The following is a 15,881-nucleotide window of genomic DNA, read 5'->3' as shown; positions in this document are numbered from 1 at the left end:
TAGACATCTCTATAATATTTCTATACTCTTTATCAGCAGAAAGTACTGCCCTGTTGTGATCCAATGATCTCCTGTGATTGAATTTAATAGATAGTTCTAAGATTTAATACAGTACAGAATGTAAAATCTCTAAGTCTAATCTTTGTACTTTATGCCTTTGTAATAATGATGGGAGAAGAAAGCCAATTTTATTCTATATTTAACTGTATAACCATTCTTCTAATATTCTGGAAGAAAGATTTTATCAATAAGTGTTATTACAAATGAGAAAAGAAACAAGTATAGATTATCTGCAAAAAAAGCCTTAAATGTTCATTATGAAGTCAGAACTTGCTTTCTAACTTGGCTCTTATTTAACGTTACAGATTTTGTTACTTTTTAAAAGATCTTCTTTTACAGACTAATTTCTATTTAGCCAGTGTGAAATTTGTCTCACTTGAATTGGTTTTAAATTTTACTGCTAGACTCTTCCGATAACTAATTTAGGTAAAAAGGCTGAAAGACTCTCACTTATTCCTACATCTCTCACATTAACTCTTAAGAAGGTTGTGAATTACAGTAAAATGTCATCTGGGCAGGATATACAGGCAGGGAAAATAGTATTTGGGTTGTCCAGATATTCTGGTAATAGGATCAATGTGTCCTATATCAATTTTCAGAAAAAAAATTATATTTCACAATACTGTTCTTATTCTATTTCTTTTTTAACTCAGATGGCACTTGGGGAAACCAGAGCTATCAGAATCATGTTCTTCAGTCATCATTGTGATGGATACAGATATTGTCACTATAAGAAAGTCAGGATAACAGTATTCAGTTTAATAGTGTAATTCTAAACAATGTGTGTCCTGGCTCAAAGGAATATTTGTCCCTGAAACTGCTGACTCCCAACAGAGCTGTGAACAAAAGCCCTTAATACCAACCTCTTCCACTTCTTTGTTTTCCACTCTTGGAGTTTTCTGTTTGGGTTTTATGCCTATCTGTTTGAATCTTCTCTCTTAGGCCCCAGGGAAATTAGAAAGAAGTTATTAATTTCAGGGCAAATACCGGAAATTTCTTAAACACTAGGCAGTTTTACCTAGTGCTGGTTTACTGCTTCATTGAACTGAAGAGCAATTAGATAATTAAAAAAAATCAATCTTCCAAAATTAATAAGCAGAATGTGGGATGAGGAGTACTAGTTTAAAGTCTTGAGAATGAAAAATGTTCCAAGGAAAAGGTGGATGCTATTGTCTCTTTCTCTTTCTACTCTGATGTAGTGTGTGTGCTAAGCTCAGGTCTGAGCACTGGCGGATCCCATGGGTGTGGCTCTGACGAAATTGGCGCAGTGGACTGCTGCCAGACATGGAACTGGAACCCTCGAAATCACCCCTCTAAATGAAGCGATATTGAAAGAAATTATTATGTTTGTGGAGAGTTTTATCTATAAACATCCCCAAGAGGCAAAATTTGTTTTTGTGGAACCACTTGAGTGGAACACAAGTTTGGCGCCCTCAGCATTTGCATCAGGTTATGTTGTCAGGTAAGCCAGTTACTTGCTTCTAGGATCTGATATCTTCGTTGTACATATGATTATCAATTGGTTCTAGGTTTGGGGGCAAGTCACCTAACCTCTCTGAACCTCAGAAGCCCTCTAAACCAGGAAATGCGAACCAGAGACACACAGGTGAAGTCTGAGGGTATTCAGCTTGGCCAACACAGTATCTTTCTAAGTTTTAAATTTAAGTTTTCAAATTGAACAAAATTTTAATTTTTGTGGGTAAATTTCTTTTAACAGGGCATCCATTATCCAGGTCACTACACTGCCAACATTTATTGCTGCTTTATGCCTGGCCTTTCCACCCATATGTGGGTATATATATATATATATATACTTTTTAGAGATGGGGTCTCGCTATGTTGCAGAGGGTGGTCTCAAATTCCTGGCCTCAAGGGATCCTCCTGCCTCAGCCTTCTAAAATGCTAGGATTACAGGCATGAGCCACCACACCAGATCATCTATATTCTTCTGAATTTTATTTCTATAAATGTGTGGGGTACTTCCATATTACCTGCCAGATGCCAGGAGCCATTGGTTTTGTGCCCTCTGATGTAGATGAAATCTCTTCTGGTATTTAAATTGATCAATTCCTAGGATAGAAGCAGGGGGCGGCGGGGAGGGGTGATGAATGATGAATTTTGATTTTGCTCAATACAAGGGTATTGTTGGCCGGGCGCGGTGGCTCACGCTTGTAATCCCAGCACTTTGGGAGGCCGAAGCGGGCGGATCACGAGGTCAGGAGATCGAGACCACGGTGAAACCCCGTCTCTACTAAAAATACAAAAAATTAGCCGGGCGTGGTGGCGGGCGCCTGTAGTCCCAGCTACTAGGAGAGGCTGAGGCAGGAGAATGGCGTGAACCCAGGAGGCGGAGCTTGCAGTGAGCCGAGATTGCGCCACTGCACTCCAGCCTGGGTGACAGAGCGAGACTCCGTCTCAAAAAAAAAAAAAAAAAAAAAAAAAGAATTATTGTTGTCCTCAGATTAGAGCCTTTCAAATCTGAGATAAAAAAAAATTTACTTCTGTCTCAAACAGTGAACTCTCGATCTATCTCATTCAAACATGGCTAAAATATATATATACACACAGACGCATAAATTATGTGAACAAATTAAATATAATTGTATAAGAATATTATTTCATTAAGCATTATAATTATACAATAAGCAAGCTAACAAATACATACACGCACACACACACACACACACACACACACATACATATATATTTTTGCCAGCCTCAGTTTATTTTGCACCTTAGGCATTCTATTTTCTACCACCTTGTTCTTCTTTGTTCTGGATATGAACTTTTACAGTCTGATCATATCAAAAACAGTTCCCTAGCTAGCCAAAGCTTCCTGTAGATGCCTTTTCCCTTTTCTCCCTTTGGGATTATTTGTGAGAATGAAGTCAGAATTTCATTTTTAGAACTGCAGCAAAACCATTCTTAAACTGCATTTCAAGAGCTCTTTAATTCTATTGATTGGCCTTCTCTCTGAGTTGTTTGAAGTCATATTTATTTATTTATTTATTTTTTCTGGAGATGGAGTCTCGCTCTTTTGCCCAGGCTGGAGTGCAGTGGTGTAATCTTGGTTCACTGCAACTTCCGCCTCTCAGGTTCAAGAGATTCTCCTGCCTCAGCCTCCTAAGTAGCTGGGAATATAGGCGTCCACCACGACGCCTGGCTAGTTTTTTGTATTTTAGTAGAGATGGGGTTTCACTGTGTTGCCCAGGCTGGTCTTGAACTCCTGAGCTCAGGCAACCCGCCTGCCTCAGCCTCCCAAAGTGTTAGAATTACAGGTGTGAACCACCACGCCCGGCCTGAAATCTTATTTTTTTAATGGTGCATTTTATTTCTAACTGTGCCAGTGGTTACTTTCTCCGGAAGTGCTTGTCATTTCTGTATTGTTCAGCTTTTTTCCTAACCTTTGAAATATCATCTCCTACATAAAACAAATTAAAAATGTATTAACTACTTGGCTGATCACGGTGGCTCACACCTGTAGTCCCAATTCTTTGAAAGGCCAAGGTGGGCAGATCACCAGAGATCAGGAGTTCAAGACCAGCCTGGCCAATATGGTGAAATCCTGTCTCTACTGAAAATACAAAAATTAGCCGGGCGTGCTGGCACGTTCTGTAATCTCAGCTACTAGGGAGGCTGAGGCAGGAGAATTGCTTGAGTCTGGGAGGTGGAGGTTGCAGTGAACCGAGATTGCACCACAGAACTCCAGCCTGGGCGACAGAGAGAAACTCCATCTCAAAAAAAAAATTAATTTTATAAAAATGCATTTAAAGCAGATGACAGAAAAGAATATCATGATTGTAATTGTTTTGCCTCTGTACAAATTTTGTGCTCCAAGCACAAACATGATCACATCTGACCCCTAGTTAGGTGGGCTGTGACACACACCTCTCAAATCTATCACTATTTCCCACTATTCTTGTCCAGATTCTTTTTGCTTTATTTCCATTCTTAAATCTCAGCACACAGTTATTTATGTATTTATTTAAGACAGGGTCTGGCTCTGTTGCCCAGGCTGGACTGCAGTGGCATGATCATAGTTCACTGCAGCTCAAACTCCTAGGCTCAATGGGTCCTCCCACCTCAGCCCCTCAAGCAGCTAGGACTATAGGCACGTACTACTATGCCTGGTCAATTTTTCCATTTTTTTTTTTTTGTAGAGACAGGATCTCACTATGTTGCTCTGACTGGTCTTGTACTTTTGGCCTCAAGAGATCCTTCTACCTTGGCCCCCTGAATTGCTGGTATTTCAGACTTGAGCCGCTGTGTCCAGCTCTGCATGCAGTCTTTATGCATAGTGTTCCCTCCTCAGAAGGACATTTTGACATTTTGAAACAATGACCCCTTGATTTTTATACTTCTGTCACATTTACTATGCAACTTTTCCTTGGGCTAATTTCTCAATCCATTCTTTTTGTGTCTGACCGTTATTGATATCTTTGGTACTGGAAGGGTAGAGAGAGGTATTACTGTTGTATTTGAAGGAAACTGTGCTTGCCTGGCTCTGATGAAAACCAAGATTGCCTTGAAGAAGGCAAAGGGTACAGCTGAGATTTTGGTCATAATGGAAAATACCAGATGCTTTAGCATCCAGGTCTTGACCATGCCACTTGGTCTACTCCGCAAACCAAAGAAAGCTCAGTAACCCGTAGCCACTCAGTGTTTGCTATGACAACAAGTGATGTCAACCAGAGATATTCTCAATTGCCCAAAGAATTTATTATCAAAACTGTCCCCATGACCTCATTCATTGCCCTTTGGACCATGCACACTCTTCTGGCTTCTCTGCTGTTAGTACACTATTATACATTTATTCAAAGTGGGGAAGCTACTTTCCTTCCAGACAGGACTCAGGTCTGGGCATCCATGTGTAAGGCCACGATTATCCTGAAGGATTTGAACTTGGAGTCTCTGGATGTGTTTCTACCAAATAGGAATGTCCTTGGATACTTTAAAGTAAAGGTGGATGCCTCTCCTTGTGGGTAGACCTCTCAGGCGTCTTGTTCCAAAACAAGTTAAGTTTTATCTACACTGGAATTCTGCCGAAGTAGATAAGCTACCCCTTTTTTGTTGGTCTCTGCAGACATTGATGGCAATATATTTATATCTGTGGCTTTAGTTCTCATTTGATATTGCACATTCCAAATGCACTGTGGGCAACAGTCAATAAAAGTTTGATCATCCTTTTTCTGATTAGGCTAATGAGCATCTGATACTGAAACTGATACTTTAGTCACACACTGGAAAGGTTTTATGTTTCATCAACTGCCTTCTGTCCTTTTGTGTAGATCGTTATTAATTGAATAGATGGGCATAGCCCTGTTCATGTTACGTGATTGTCTTTTCCTTAGAATGATTCCCAGTGTTTTCATCATGTTATAACATTTGTCATCATCTCTCCAAGTTTAATTTTGGGGTGATTCCCAGTGTTTTCATCATGTTATAACATTTGTCATCATCTCTCCAAGTTTAATTTTGGGGTGGGGGCTGGGGGTCCAATAGCTCTACTTTCATTTCATGGAAATCATAGGTCTCTTTGTATTATCATTTGCAATTGCTTTTGTTCTTATCAGACAGGATGAAATTAATGGTCTTCCTAAAACACCTCAGAATGAAGCCTAAATTTGCTGTAAACTAAGAACAAATGACACCAGTCAATGGCAATACCATCTGTGGTACATAGAACCGAGGCACTTTGATTCTTTCTAATGTAGCTTGGGAAATTTATAAATTGGATAAGCACTCAGAATCACATGGTGAAAATGATATTACCTGATTTTTTTTCCTTCTCTGGTAGAACTACAGTATGATTTTGAATCAAATGTGCTATAATATTGCCATATTTTAGTTTTAAATCTCACTCCACTGCATCTCAGTGATATATATGCATCGAGATAAAAATATATTCTGGTAGGAGTTGGGACAGGAAATCAGGTCGCCTGAGCGATGGCTCTCTTCCCTGCAAGAATGCGCAATTCACACACAATTCATACCTCTCTGGACCTTAGTTTTGTGATCAATATCATGAAAGCCTGAATTTATATGATCTCTAAGGTTACACTCAACCTATAAAATAATATTGGTTTATGAGACAATAATTATTGCATTTTGGTAAAATTTCTAAGTCACAGTAGTAGGGTCAGTGGCTGTAAGTTTTGTTACTGAGCTGTTTATATTTTGTCCCTGAGAACTTCTAGTTTCTTAGCTATAGCCTTATTTTCTATGTTACTATTTAGACATACATTTATTAGGTAGTAAGACACTAAATGAGGCTGGGTGCGGTGGCCCTTGCCAGTATTCCCAGCACGTTTGGAGGTGGAGATGGAAGGATCGCTCAAACCCAGGAGTTCAAGGCTAGCCTGGGCAACATAGCAAGACCTTGTCTCTAAAAAATAAATAATAAATAAATAAACAGACCAATAAATAAATAAACAGCCAGGTGTGGTAGCGTGCGGCTGTAGTCCCATCTGCTTGGGAAGCTGAGGGAGAAGAATCCCTTGAGCCCAGGAGTTCGAGGCTGCAGAGAGCTATGATTGTGCCACTGCACTCCAGCCTGGGTGACAGAGCAAGATCCTGTCTCTTAAAAAAAAAAGGACACTAAACTCGATACTGAGGATTAAAGAAAAAAGACACTTTTCTGCTTTCTTGCTTTAGAGTATAAACAGAATTTTTAGCTCCTTTCCACGATTCTGGTTTAAAAGTGTCTCCATCAGGTCATTGGAGTGTTTGATAGCTCATTCTTCCTGACCTTCACAAGGTGGGTGCAGCATTTTTCTTTCCAAGAGCTCATTCTTCAGGTGTTAGAAACTGTGAGCCTGAAAACTGAAACTTCCTCTTCAAAATCTTGTCCATAGCTGGCGTTTTTTATTTTTTAAATCTATTTTTATTTTATTTTTTGAGAGGGGTTCTCACTCTGTCACTCAGGTTGGAGTGCAGTGGTGTGATGTTGGCTCACTGCAACCTCCGCCTCCCAAGCTCAAGTGATCCTCCCACCTCAGCCTCCCAAGTAGCTGGGACCACAAGCAGGTGCCACCATGCCTGGTTAATGTAGCTGGCATTTTATTTCTGACTTCTCTGTTAAGTTACAGGCTTCAACTGGTAGAAGCAATGAAAAATGTCACCTGTGCCCTTTGGTTTCTCACCAGGAGTTTCACTCTCTCTAGTTAAGTAGCTTGGTATCTTTGGCATTCGGTCAGCCTATTACTTAGTCCTCTCACCATCCACTTAGTGTGATGGCCAGCCCTTGATGTGAAGTAACCTTTAGGTAACAGGCCTTTAAGAAATCTCTCAGTTCTAAGGACATTATTCCAGAAGCTTAATTTTAGAGAAAATATACATTTTGTACACAATGCATGTCATTGGCAAGTCTAGAAATATTTTATTCATTCATTTATTCCACAGATATTTACTAAATGTCTTCTATGTGCAGTTCCTATCTGAAGTGCTGGAGATAGGGGCAGTCCCTATCTGCACCCAGCAGAATCGGACTCATAAAGTCCCTCTGTGAGCCCTCTTTTGCTGTGGTAACACATTGCCACAAACCTAATGGCTTAACACACACAAATGTATTATCTTACAGCTCTAGAGGTCAGAGGTCTAAAATGAATCTGCAGGGCTAAAATCAAGGCATCGGCAGGGTTGCATTCCTTCTGGATGCTTAAGGAGAATTTATTCTTTGCTTTTCCAGCTTCTAGAGGCCCTTATGTTCCTTGGCTCATGACTCATGGCTCATGGCTCCTTGGCTCATGTCTCCACATCACTGTGACTGCTGCTTCCATTAGCATAACCCCGTTGCTGCCTCTGTCCCTCCTGTCTTCCTCTTATAAGAACCCTGGTGTTTATGTTTGGCTTCCTCCAAATACCCAGAATAGTCTCCCCATCTCAGGATCCTTGACTTAATTTCTATGCAAAGTCCCTTTTGCCATGTAAGGTGACATGTTCATAGGTTTTGGGGATTCAGATGTGAACATCATTCTGTCTCCCCTAGTTCCTATTCTCTTGTTTTTATTCCAGTGAGATTGTCAGTAATAAGTAATCTGGGTCGGTCAGATTTACTTTCTCTGATGAACTAGCAACATTTTACATCTGTGTATCTACATTGCAATTCAAAATATGTTAGATCAGGCCAGGTGTGGTAGCTCACGCCTGTAATCCCAGTACTTTGGGAGGCCGAGGTGTGTGGATCCCTTGAGCTCAGGAATTCAAGACCAGCCTAGCCAACATAGTGTAACCCCGTGTCTACTAAAAATACAAAAATTAGCGAGGCATGGTGACATGTGCCTCTAGTCCCAGCTACTTGGAGGCTGAGGTGGGAGGATTGCTTGAGCTCAGGAGGCAGAGGTTGCAGTGACCCGAGATCACGCCACTGCACTCCAACCCTGGTGAAAGAGGGATACTCTGTCTCAAAAAAAAAAAAAAAAAAAAAAAGCTAGATCAGGTATGAAGGTGTCAGGAGTTTCATCAGAGATAGCCTCCTGTAATACAAAACCTAGACAATTTAGTTAATGTTGTAAGTGGTAGAAATCTATAGAAATATCACTTCCATGAAAACGTCTTAATATTTTTTAAATGCCAACCTGAAAAAAATCATTAAAATGGATGGAAACACAAAGCTAGGAGACTCAATAACTTTTGATCAGGAAGAGTCCATTTAGAAAAACTGCCTATTATCCCAAGGCAAACCAAATAAAGGAGTTTAGAGTGGGAAAGGAATTCACAGAGAGGATCTAGTTTGCCTTGAGTTTGCTTTTTTTATAGCTTTTTTGTTCATAAACACAGTGTAGCCAAGAAAACTCCTAACCACTAATTACTGTGGTGTAAAAATTTTATAAATAAAATAACATTAGAAATCCCAAAGCATGAAGGGTTTTGCAGAACCAATGATTTTTAAAAAGATGCCAGAAATCAACACATTTTAGAAAACAAAAACAAAAACTGTGACTATTTGAGTTCAATTGTGAATTCAAGAAATTGCTAAAAAAAAAAAAAAAATTCGGCCGGGTGCGGTGGCTCACGCCTGTAATCCCACCACTTTGGGAGGCCGAGACGGGCGGATCATGAGGTCAGGAGATTGAGACCATCTTGGCTAACACGGTGAAACCCCGTTTCTACTAAAAATACAAAAAATTAGCCGGGCGTGTTGGCGGGCGCCCGTAGTCCCAGATACTCGGGAGGCTGAGGCAGGATAATGGCGTGAACCCAGGAGGCGGAGCTTGCAGTGAGCTGGGATCGCGCCACTGCACTCCAACCTGGGGGACACAGCGAGATTCCGTCTCAAAAAAAAAAAAAAAAAAAAAAAATTCTTCCTTGGTTATATGCTGTTGGTCACTAGGGTTGCTGGTAAGTTTGAGGATTTAAGAGTTTGCGTGTGGAAGAAAGTGGGAAAACAGATGAGCTACTAACCAGATGTATTTATATTTTCTGTATTTTATAATGAGATATAGGAATAATCTGTCTAAATGTCTTAAATTTAGCTTCTACTGGCCTCTAGGTAGCATGAAGCTTTCAATTTTTTATTTTTATTTTTTAGTGAAACAACAGTCAAATCAGAAGAAGTTGATAAAAATGGACAGCCTTTGCTATTTCTCTCTGTACCACAAATTAAAATCAGGAGCTTTGGGCAGCTGTCACGCTTGCTACTTATTGCCAAAACTGGGAAGTTGAAGGAAGCCCAAGCATGTGTTGAAGGTGATCTTAATGCTCCAGTCTGTGATTTGAACTGTTAGAAACAATCTTGCTGGGAAAATGGGGAAAGGGTGGGAGGATCATTTGTTAGAGTCTCTTGAAAAAAATTCTACAATCTACAAGGTAAAAAGTCAAATGTACAACTTCATGAAAATGTTATTAATTTTCCTTGGCTGCAATATTATGCTCCTATCAAATTTCTGCTTTAAAATGAAAGGCCTGCTACCTTACCACTGGTAAGTTTCTAGGTTTCTGATTTTAGCATGTGGTTTGAAAGAGAACCTTCTCAGCTTCTGGAAAGCACAGGGGGCTGTAGCCTGTTAGGTCAGTGTCAGGAGAGAAGACAGATGACAAGGGCTGGCCTCTGAATCCACTCTCTCTTGGCATACTGCCAAGGAATAGATTGAATGACAATCTATTTCCTTTAAAATGAATGTAGGCTCTTTCTTTAGCAGAGACGGCTTTTAATAATCTCCCTTTCCACTTTTCTCAGCCATATTCCACTGTGGACTTCACAGTCTTCTGTGAGTAGTTACAGTCATTCAACTTTGTGGCAAATATTTTTCTTCTTCTTAAAAATATGTGATGTTTGCACTGTCATCTAATCATCTAACATGCAAAAAATGAATGTGGTTGCCTGCTATAATTGTGTTGTAAATGTTTCTTATGAGTAGAAATACCTAATCATAGGTGATAATGTATGTGTTCTGCTTTATTGGAATTATGTGACCAATGAGTTTCTGGCACAAGGTATTTGAATTTTGCCCATTTCTGTGTGAGACGGGAAGATGGTCTTTTTTTTTTTATGCCAACCTCAGGATAGCAACCTCTTTTTATGCTTGCTGAGGGTATCAAGTCTTGAAGAATAAAGCTGAATTCAAGAAGGTAGTTAATAGATGAAAGATTATTCATTCAATTCAACTCAATTGCTAGACATAGAGTTCTATATAGCTATATACTTATCCATCCACTCTATAATACATAGAGTTCTATATCGCTAAATACTTATCCATTCACTAAATACTTATCCTTTGCTGCATTTTGCCATTTCTGCAAGAATTTTGGTATAACCCTTAGTTTCAGGTCCAAGTTGCATGGTACATGGCAATTTGGTAGTCAGGTTTATGCCATTCCCCAGAATCCGCCTGCTCTTTTTGTAAATCTCTGTGTGATGACAGTCATAAGGTTGTTAAGTTGAGATGCTCAATAAATGGTTGATTCCTTTGTCTCCTTTTCACTGCTCTCCTCCCCGCCAGTGAAGTCCTTTCCTCAGCCTTAAGGCCGTGGCATATCCCGTGACCACATGGGAATGTTAATGCCTTCACTATACTTTTCTTCATTTCATTTAAGTTAAGCTTTCTGAATTAGTCTCATAGGCCTTCCTCTCCACCCCCATCTCAATGCATACATATTTTCATCTTTCTCCAATTTCTCCATTCTAAACAAGGGTTTTCCTTTCTCCTTCATTTTCAACCATATTGGTTTTTGACATTAACCAAATTCTGTTTTCAGCACCTCTAGGTTCAACTTTCACATCTATATCAGCCTTGATAATGAATTGGTATTTGTTTTTCACTATAATTTAAATATATGTATAATTACATTATGTATATATTATATATATGGCTAGATGTGCTTTCCAACTCTAAGATCATATGGCATTGCAAATATTAAGCCATTTGAATAGTTGCAAAAGAGTGCTACTGGGTCTGTAGGCTTAGGAAAGCATGCTATTTTGGAAAGAAAGCCTTTATAAATACCCAGCACTGCTACACACACATACACACATGCACGTATAGTTCTAGTGATGATTCTTCTAAGGAGATCACTATTTCTCTATCTTCAAATAAATTCTGAGTGTATTAATTGATTGTGCATTCTGAACAATGCCCCACAGCCAGTTAAAAAAGAAAGAATTAATGACTGTCTTGGTCTTTGTGCTATTAGGGAGATATATAGATGATATTACAATACAAACTAGAGCATCTCATGAGATAGAAGAAAGTTCCTAAAAGCAATGGAATCTCAGACGTAAAGATGAATTCTAATTGGGTCGATTAGAAAAAGCTTAATGAAAGAAACACGTCTGGATGGACTTTGAAGGATTTATTAGTCTTAATGTTTGTTATGCTAGAAGACAAGAGGATAATTTTTATTTGTCTCCTTTTTTTTTTTTTTTGGCAGCTAACAGAGACCTCATAGTAAAAATCTTGGGCTCCGATTATAATACAATGAAAGTAGACTCAATTGCATTAAATATTCTTGGCAAAATTACCAGAGATGATGATCCTGAAAGTGAAATTAAGATGAAGATCGCTATGCTGCTTAAGCAATTGGATCTGTACCTCCTCAATCATTCTCTAAAACATATTTCATTGTGAGTCTTTTTCAAAAAGGAACCTCTATTGTATTGAGCCAAGATTGCACCACTGAACTCCAGCCTGGGTGACAGAGCAAGACTCTGTCTCAAAATAGATAGTTAAATAAATAATAAAATATTAAAATTAAAATTAAAAAATTAAAAAGGAACCTTTAAAAATTAGTTACAAAGTTGCTTTCAGAGTTTTAGAAAAAAAGACATAAGAAAAGTAAAGTGTGGAAGTTATTGCTATGGATTTAACTTTACATTTTATTGGAACAAACAATTTTCTTGGGATTCATTTATTCCAGTTCTAAAAATTAAAAATTGCAGGTAACATCACTAAAACATTCTGGTGGGGTTTCATGCAATTCTGAAGACATTAGGTGGCCTTGTTATTTTCAAATGCTCTCAAGACTATTACACAAATTATTAAATTATAATGCAGATGTCATGTAGTTTGTATAGTCCAAAGCATGTTCATTTTCTAATATTTTTAGTGTTAGAATATTATCAGCATGAAATAAAGTGAATATTTAATGGAGTACGTTTAATGTTGCATTAAACATAAATCACTAATTACTTGATGTGTTGACAGTGCTGTTATAAAATTATAGCATGGCTAAAATTAACTGCAATTTTAATTACAAAAAAGATATTTCTCCTGATACAATGAAATGTGTTCATGTGTTTCCTCGATTCTGTTTAAAGTATTTAAGCTGACATTTTAAACGTTTATTTCAGAGAAATAAGTTTAAGTCCCATGACGGTGAAGAAGGATATAGAACTGCTCAAACGTTTCTCAGGAAAAGGAGACCAAACAGTCTTGGAATCTATTGAATATACCTCAGGTTTGATGTTTTCTCAGGCTCATTTTATGTTATTTACATTTTCATAATTACATTTGCAAAATGCTTTCAATGTCTACATTACAAGAGAAGGTTTAAGAAGGGGAAAGCTTAAAATTTCCACAATATTTATTTTGTGGAAGCCAACACTTTTTACCAAACTCTAGGTTAAGGAACTCCTGTTAATTGCTTGATGATTGGTTTCAGATTATGAATTTTCAAATGGATGTCGAGCCCCACCGTGGAGACAAATTCATGGGGAAATTTGTTATGTGCTGGTGAAACCTCACGATGGTGAGACTCTGTGCATTACTTGCAGTGCAGGAGGAGTATTTTTAAATGGTGTAAGTAAATTTTTAAAAACGTAACTAAAGCCAGTGGACTTTGGTTAGCTGTAGATGTCTCAAGGGTGTGTCCCAATGACCACAGAGAATGAATTACCATTCCGTGGGATAGAAGCAGATTCCTTTGATATATGCTTGCTTGGCAAATCCAAAATAGCTTCAGAATTAGCTCTCTTATTCTCCACTGCAGGTCATTAAGCCAATCTGATAAGAAATGGGCTTCAAAGTGACCCATTCCACTTTATAAATGTCTTTAACATAATCACTTCACTGATTCGTTACACAGTTACCAAAGGATAGAAAGGTCAAAAAAGGAACATTGAGATAATACAGATGTCATGTCTGTAGCTTGCATCCTAAGAGTTGGAGGGACAAAGGGAAAGAGAGGGGCTTATCTAAATGTAGAAGGTAGGAGACAGTGCCCCATGGAGCTGGGACCCAGATCTCTGGGGAGGATCCACTTCCAGTCTGTGCTGGTCCCCACAGAGTTCAGACCATCTCCATGAGGCAGGACTCCAGATCTCTGGAGAGTGGGCACTGCCCAGTTAATGCTCATACCTCGGGAAGAGGATCCTTGTAGAGCTGGCAGAGCTAGGACCCGGACCTTTGAAAATGGAGCACTGGATGACTGATAGTGATATTTCCCAGGGGGTGAAGTGAGCCTGTTTCTGGGACTGTGAAAAATCAACAAACCTGGAAACTGGAACCAACCGTTGCTACTGGCAGTAACTGCCACTGTGTGGAAAGAAGGGCCGTTGCTGGGGTGACTCTAACAGGGACAGTGGGCCAGCAGGAAGCAGCAGGTCCCTCCTCCCTCTCCCAGCCTTTCAGTCTTCCTTTAGCTGATTCTAATGACGGAGCCTAACCTAGCCTGGTGAAAGGAGAAATACGACATTGCAGATTCCCGCGTGAGTAGCACAAAGTAGAGGCTGGGTGGCTGGGCTTTGAGCTGAGTGATAAACAGCACACAGTGTTCTGGATTAAAACACTTTCAGTCTCATCCCTATTCACAGAACCAGCTAGAAAGAGCTTAGCTTTCACCTCTGCAACATCCTGCCCTCAGTATCTTCAACATAAATTTGGAACTCAGAAACAAAATTCTACAAGGAGGATCCAAGTCCTTAATGGGGACCCAGCCACCACAGGGGACTGCCTGGAGGGTTGTTACATGTTGGCTTGGGTTGGTACCAAAATGCTGGAGCCTCTTTCTGATTACCTATAGTCATCTTTCTGACATGCCTTTTGGTGCTTTTCTTATTAGCATGACACTGAGCTCATTTCTACAAAGAGGAAGTAGACGAATAAGATTTTGCTTTGGTTTATCATGATATTTTAGAAAAATGAAATCTCTAGGAATAAAGGGACAAAAGAAGGAATGATTTTCTTTGACCTTCTGGAGGGGGGGCAGGGAGTCTTTATTTCTATCAAAGGTTATTATTGATCTACATACATATAACTTATTTAGCATGGAGATATCTAAGTATCCCTTTAAGTTTTAAAAAAATGAAAGACGAGGACCATAAAACTACTCAATAATTACAACAAAATTTAAAACACACTGGTTATATGTATAGAAATGTTTTTGTGTATACAGTTATATATAACACACTGCAGTTATATGTATTTATGTACATATGTGATGTGTGTGTATACATACATATATATATATATTCTGTTATGGAAGAACAATAGAGGTAGGGAAGAAAAGGAAAATGAGGAAAGGAAAGACACAAGAAGAGAGAGAGACACATGGGTGTGTGGACCGATCGTTACACAGAGATCCAGAAAATAAGCCTATAGCAACCATGCCACAGACAGAAGAACAGAGTGTAACAAACAGAAACATAGGCTTTTCCATGGTTAAATTCTAACCTTGAAGACTTTTATGACATCGTCAACTAAGGCTCGTGAGGTCATAATGCATTTTCAGAGTAGAGGACAGTGGAGAGAAGGAAGCTCTCACTTCTCTGCTGAATAGCAGAGTGCCTTACATGCATATAGGAGGTACTCAGTAAAGCCTTGCTGAATGAATGAACAATTGAATGAAGGAAGGAATGAGTGAATGAATGGAAAAATAGATAACATTAAATTAAGGGGGAAGGATTTTGCCTATACATTTCCTGTATAAAGACTACCATATAGATCCTTCAGAGATGAAAATAATACGTGTGCTTAGCTTGTGATGTATTGATCAGGTTCTTATAATTGTTCTTATGTTAATCATAGAACGAAACTTGTTTTTTCCCAAAGGGCAAAACAGATGATGAAGGGGACGTTAATTATGAGAGAAAAGGTTCAATTTATAAAAACCTTGTCGCATTTTTAAGAGAAGAGTCACCAAAATTTTCAGAAAATATGTCTAAACAGGTAAGTTTTATGGTTTCTTTTGAGCTTTCATAGCATTATGTTACTAAACTACAACTTTCTATGGTACAAGAAAAATAGTAATTTTGCCTATTTTTGGACACTTTTTATTGTTAGTGTTTTTTTTACAACATAACATAAAAATATTGTAAATGTGGTATCATTGTTCAGCGTTCGGTGGCATTAATTACATTCACAATGTTGTACAAATATAACTATTGT

The 15,881-nt window shown here is 38.8% G+C and overlaps 1 protein-coding gene across 4 annotated transcripts in view; it reads left to right on the top strand.

Annotated features, from left to right (window-relative positions):
- ODAD2 (outer dynein arm docking complex subunit 2) overlaps positions 1–15,881 on the top strand; it is a 261,250-nt gene that overhangs the window by 2,431 nt on the left and 242,938 nt on the right. For all 4 annotated transcript variants that reach the window (XM_063637276.1, XM_055275003.2, XM_063637275.1 and 1 more), the window contains exons 2-7: positions 1,260–1,522; positions 9,590–9,747; positions 11,929–12,121; positions 12,848–12,954; positions 13,159–13,295; positions 15,546–15,662. In XM_063637276.1, coding sequence (XP_063493346.1) covers positions 1,299–1,522; positions 9,590–9,747; positions 11,929–12,121; positions 12,848–12,954; positions 13,159–13,295; positions 15,546–15,662 — 936 coding nt within the window. In that variant the 5' untranslated portion in view covers positions 1,260–1,298. The remainder of the gene's footprint in view (positions 1–1,259; positions 1,523–9,589; positions 9,748–11,928; positions 12,122–12,847; positions 12,955–13,158; positions 13,296–15,545; positions 15,663–15,881) is intronic.

The sequence above is a fragment of the Symphalangus syndactylus genome, chromosome 4 (assembly GCF_028878055.3).
Source record: "Symphalangus syndactylus isolate Jambi chromosome 4, NHGRI_mSymSyn1-v2.1_pri, whole genome shotgun sequence".
Taxonomy (NCBI): Eukaryota; Metazoa; Chordata; class Mammalia; order Primates; family Hylobatidae; genus Symphalangus; species Symphalangus syndactylus.
The sequence above is the reverse complement of the archived record's forward strand: the minus strand, read 5'-3'. Positions and strand labels throughout refer to the sequence as shown.